The sequence below is a fragment of the Meleagris gallopavo genome, chromosome 6 (assembly GCF_905368555.1).
Source record: "Meleagris gallopavo chromosome 6, MGAL_WU_HG_1.1, whole genome shotgun sequence".
Classification (NCBI taxonomy): domain Eukaryota; kingdom Metazoa; phylum Chordata; class Aves; order Galliformes; family Phasianidae; genus Meleagris; species Meleagris gallopavo.
In genome coordinates this window covers 43,194,707-43,200,109 of record NC_139409.1, presented here as the reverse complement: position 1 = coordinate 43,200,109, position 5,403 = coordinate 43,194,707, and the positions used below count along the sequence as shown (strand labels likewise).

Sequence of the window (5,403 nt, the reverse complement as noted above, 5' to 3'; positions counted from 1 at the left end):
ATCGCCCTCTGCTGACCGCCGCGCGAAGAGCAGCGGAGCCCCTCGAGCCGAGGCCGGCGGCGGGCAGGGACGGGCACGGATGGGGCACGGGCTGCACAGGGACGGGGCCGCTCGGGGGTGACGAGGTGGGGCGGAAGGGCCGCTCCATCCATGGCAGCCCCTTTTCCCCACGGACCCCGCTGCGCCAGCCCGGCACACGTGGCTCCCAGGAGAGCAAGGGCGTCTTATAAGCAAGCCGGGCACCGCGCCGCCCTCCCCGTCCGGGTAAGCGGCCTCCGTGCGAACTTCAGCATACAGCCGGGAGGCGGGGAGGGAGGGAGAGAGGGAGCCCCTCTCCCCCCGAGGCGGAGCCCGGCCGCGGCCCGGCTGCGTCAGAGCTGTGCAAACACCGCCGCCGCTATTTAAGGGGCCGCGGCGGAGCAGCCCCTGACATCCCGCTTGGGCGCACGCCGGTCTCCTGCGGTCCTCATCGCTCCGGCCTCGGGGAAGGAAGGGAAGGAGGAAGGTAGGGAGCGGCACCTGGGCGCTGGGGGAGCAGCCGGCGTGGCGGGGAGGTGATAGCCGCCCTTCGCTGCTGTGCATTGCGAGCGGGCGGGCGAACTTCGTTTCCCCATTTTCCGAAATGAAAAGGCGATGCTCGGTGCCGCGTTTCACATACGCGAGATAATTCGTGCGTCGTTTATAACGGGAAGTTGCCCTCCTGCCGTTCAGCGCCGGGTGCAGCGCTTCTCCTCTCAGCCCCATTTCCAGAAGTACTATTTCAGGTGCCGTGCTCAAACTCTGCTGCTTCCCTGGGTTGTCTCATCCAATCTTTGCTCCTTTCTGGAGGTAGCAAAAAATTGTTTTGCTTGAATTCTGGCTTATACGAAGAAGGGCGCAGTTCTGGTGCACATCGTTGCTGGTGCTGTTAAATCAGGTGATGGGGTGGTGTGAGATTTCGGGGCTTTCTTTTGTCGTGACACAACTTTGTTCCTTCTTTTCTCGTACCAGACAGCTTCATTAGTGCTGAATTCCAAACCAAGAAGGGGTGGGAGAGTGAAGGCTCTTTGCAGAACACGTCAAAATCGGTTATTTGTGATAACAGCAGATTGCAGTACAGCAGCAAAGCACGTGGCTGCCTGGAACCTGCGAGTTTTTGCAGAGCTGCACAGGTTTCCTTTAGTTGTTGCTGGAATGCAGCTTCCAAAACAGAAAAGACTGCATAAGGGGGGCACAGCACATACACGAGGAGGGCTAAAACCAGTTTGCTGGGGTGTTATCTCCTCTTCCCAACAGGTAGCTAACTACTCACCTTCTAGCTTAAGGCAGATCCCGCAGCTACCTGCATTCAAAGTTTCCTCACAACCCAGCGCCAAAGAAGTCAGGGGCTGGGCATAAGGCTCAGCGTGCTCCATCTGGTCGTTCCGACCGCCTGACGTGCCTTTCTCTCCCCAGCGATGTACGGCGGGATCTGCATCTGCGTGCTCCTCGCCGCGCTGTCGGTGAGCTCCCTCGGCCAGCAGCCCGCGGGCTCACATGATGGCAGCCCGCTGGCTGCTGAGCTCCAGCAGAGCCTGACAGAACCGCACCGGCATTCCCGCGCACCCTCCTCGGCGGGGCCGCTGAAGCCCGCACCGCGGCTGGATGGCAGCTTGGAGCAGAGGGCGACTATCGGAGCGCTGCTGGCCAAGTACCTGCAGCAAGCCCGGAAAGGTACTGCTCGTCTGCTGCCTCTGTGGCACGGCGTTTCCTTCGGAGGTGCCCACATACTAACCCTGCCGTCACCTAGCACTAATTCCCGCATTCCTTTAGGAGATCAGAAATAGATTTTGCCTGGCTATTCCTGAAGTAGAGACCGTTTTCTTTCCCACTTACTGTAAAACTGAAAAGAAAAAGAAAAAACCCACAAACCTGTTTTTACATAGCAGTTGCCTTGGGACACAATCTTGCAATTACTTAAAACCTCCCCAGCATTCAGTAATGGGATCGTGAAGCTCCAGTAGAGAACTGGAATCACAAGGCTTCACCTTTATCGTGTGATTTATTCTTTGCTTGAGGAAACAATTGTGTTACTCATTTGAATTGAGTTACACCATGGGCAGCCTAGTTGCTCTGAACACCACGGGAGGAATGTGACTGCAAACCTCAAGAAAAAAGGATAGTACAGCTTGTGGGGTTATGCAGATGTCTCTCATCTATCCCTTGTACAGCAGGGAAAGAGATTGCATTAGAAGTTAGGATTACTTGTGCATATAGGGAGGAACAAATTAATTGACTCCCAGCCCTGGAGTTTGTTTAGGATGGAATTCACTTGATAAGTGAGAGCCGCCTTCTCTCCTGTCTCTCCACACAGCTGTAAGGCACATCATTACTCCTCTCCGTAGCCTCACTGCTGAGCTCTGTGCTAGGCAGCATCTCAGCTGTATTTTTGGAGCATTGCAATAAAGAGGTGCCACCTGCATTTTATGCATTACATGTGCTGCCACACACATTCATGCAGAGGAGGGCTGAATCAGAAACAACAGAAAAGCACTTCTAATGTATTTGGAGGGACTTCTCACACTGAATTCTCACAGCGTTCATTAAGGAACATATTTTAGCAGTTCACATGATCTAACAGAAAGACAATATAGATACAGAATTCCACAACTCACTGCTGCAGTTAAAGCTGTTAATAAATAAGAATCTTGCTGTAGGAGTCTACAAGGCAGACAAAAGCCTACAAGATCTTCCTTTCCTTTCTCTTGTGTAGCCACTACATTCTCTTTGAATACCTGGCTGTTTGTTTCCAAATAGCTTTAAGAGTTTAGATCTAGGATGTATTTTTGGTAAGCACTGATACGAAGGAGAATTGCCTGCATACACGTATGTATATTTTTAACCCTACAAAGTGACTCTTAGAGGATGATGGAATTCTTGTGGCATGACTGAGCTAGCTGGGCACCAGCATGTAGATGTACTTGCTGGTACGGAAGAGAGTCACTACGACAAAGCAGTATTAATTTATAACAATGCCAATCAATTGTTTTCTCATCAAAAAAATTATGTTCTCATTTAACATGAAAGTTCAGGGCTATGCTTCAGAAATCTCTGCAGGACATTTACATCTGCTGTTTTAGCTTCTCTGAACACTCACTAGAAAATTCCATCTCAGAGGACACTGAGGCTGGGCATTTGCTAGCATTAGCAATCAGCAGTGATGGCATTTGCTCTTGTGGTTAATAGGAAGGCTTATTTTGGACAGTGAGAGTTAAATTTTCCCAGGAGGCTGGGGCTAGATGGCAGCCTTGTAGCCAGAATGCTACAGTTCTGAAGCCGTTCATTGTATGTTGATGCTGAAGTATCCACAGGGACATCTCTGGTTATTTAAGGGAAAGTAATTAAGGTCCCCTAGGGAATTTCTTAGGCTATCTGTAATCCCTAGCTTTCACTTAACTTCTTCTACAGTCTTCCAGCATAAATCTGGCACCATGTCATTGAGAAATGTGGCTGACAAGTCAGTGACACGTGCAGTTCCCTGTCCTCTAGGGAGCCCTTGCTCCCTTGCCAGACCAAAATAGCACCATTGGAGTGCTTACAGCCCTCAGGTCACTGCAGGCTCCAAGATCCAGGTGATGGTTTTGCAGTGTTTTAGCCCTGCCTGGTGCCAGAAAACCATTTTCATCAATATAACTTAGTATTTTGAGCTATGTATGTGAATTTACGTAGAAATTAAATGTTATTGAGAGTTTAATGGTAGACAAATGTATTTTCATAATTTGTTGTTGTGTCTTGTTTTGTGGTGTTTTTATTTATTTATTTATTTATTGCTATTTTGTTTAAAATGCCTAAAGCATGCTTGGTTTCTTTCTTTGGTACTTCTACCTCCATAAGCCATTAACAAAACAATGCCATAGGTTTTGTTTTTAAGTGAGTCATGGTTATTACAAATCATTACATTGTCACCAAGGGTTCCTCTAAAACTAACGACCTGTGTGGATTTGGATTTGTAAGGTTTGGCCTCCTTTTCCTTTTTGCTCAGTTCAAGCATTCTTCAAGCCTCAGTCCTCATTAACTGCTACTGTGTTGGACTTGTCCCTCTTCCTCATTCAAGGCTCAGGGTCAATTTTATTACTGGCATGTGTAAATTTTGGCTTTCTTCATGGAGCATAGGGAAAAATAATTTACCTTCCACTGCAATTGTAGTTACATAATGTGATGATATCAAACTATCCTCCCCACAAATAATTTGTATCTCTTTAATGCCCTAAACAGGGGTGGGTGAAAGGCTGAAGCAAGGTCAAAGATCAGCATCCCATCGCACAGTGAAAAGTATTATGAAAATTTAGAAAAGCAGCGGAAGGGCTGCTGACATAGTAAGAAACCCTGTGTGATTGCAGTAATAGATATCTCTAGCTGTGAATTCCAGACACGAGTTCATGAATTTTGGGGCTATTCCCACTTTTTACAAAACCATTATTCTTAACTCTACCCCTCTTGTTATTTAGATTGCACTGTAGGAGTTCCCCAGCTTGCATCTGTGGCTCTTCCTTTCCAGGAGCCAAAGCAGAGAGAAAATAGTCTGTATATTTTACGTTTAAAAAAATTGAAGTCACTTCAGGACAACGCCATAGTGTTTCTAAGATGTTTTTCCCAATTATATAGCCCATGTAAATCCACTGTCATATAAAGTCAAGCAATTTGAACTACATCATGCAGGCTTCTGCTAACAAATACAAAACAGATCAGAAATGGTTGAAAATGTGTCTGCTTGCTTATTTTCTCCTCTCACACACTCTTTTCCTGTAGGTTCCACTGGAAGGTTCTCTGTCCTAGGAAACAGGGTACAGAGCATTGATCCCACGCACAGGATAAATGACAGAGACTACATGGGCTGGATGGATTTTGGACGCCGCAGTGCTGAAGAATACGAGTATTCCTCTTAAAGAACAGCAAACGATAGCAACAAGAAAGAAATCACACTCCCATGTCTGTACAGAACGAGAAAAATTAATTTGTTGTCCTCTTCGAATCAGTGTTTTAAACTATATCATGTATTTGATGTAAATTTGTCTGTAAGACAATGCAATATATACATATGCAGAATTTTCCAGGAAAAATGTTTTCTTTCTTTTGTGGTTTCTCATACACTGATATTCTATTAAAATGGTTTCACTTACCCCTTCTTGTCCTGTCGCCACGTGTCGCTGGGTATCTTACTGCACAGAGAGGCAGGAGAACACCTTCATTCTGCAATGTATTATATTCCAGGTGTTGCATACTCAGACAATGTAATCTCTTGACACTTACAATAGCTGTGAACACTCTAAGGAGAACTTGTCCAAATACCAACACAGCAGCACAGTACTGCCAGAAAATCTGTGAGGCCTGCTATCCTCACAGTGACCCCACTGTGCAGGGCTGAATGGTTGTAGGCCGTACCGA

General features: G+C 47.3%; 1 protein-coding gene across 1 annotated transcript; it reads left to right on the top strand.

The window, feature by feature from the left end:
• The first annotated feature begins 348 nt into the window (after window positions 1–348).
• CCK (cholecystokinin) lies at window positions 349–5,137 on the top strand. The gene is made up of 3 exons (XM_003207259.5): window positions 349–505; window positions 1,435–1,692; window positions 4,768–5,137. The coding sequence occupies exons 2-3, from the start codon at window positions 1,437–1,439 to the stop codon at window positions 4,902–4,904; spliced, it is 393 nt and encodes a 130-aa protein (XP_003207307.1). The 5' UTR covers window positions 349–505; window positions 1,435–1,436; the 3' UTR covers window positions 4,905–5,137.
• The last annotated feature ends 266 nt before the right edge of the window (window positions 5,138–5,403 follow it).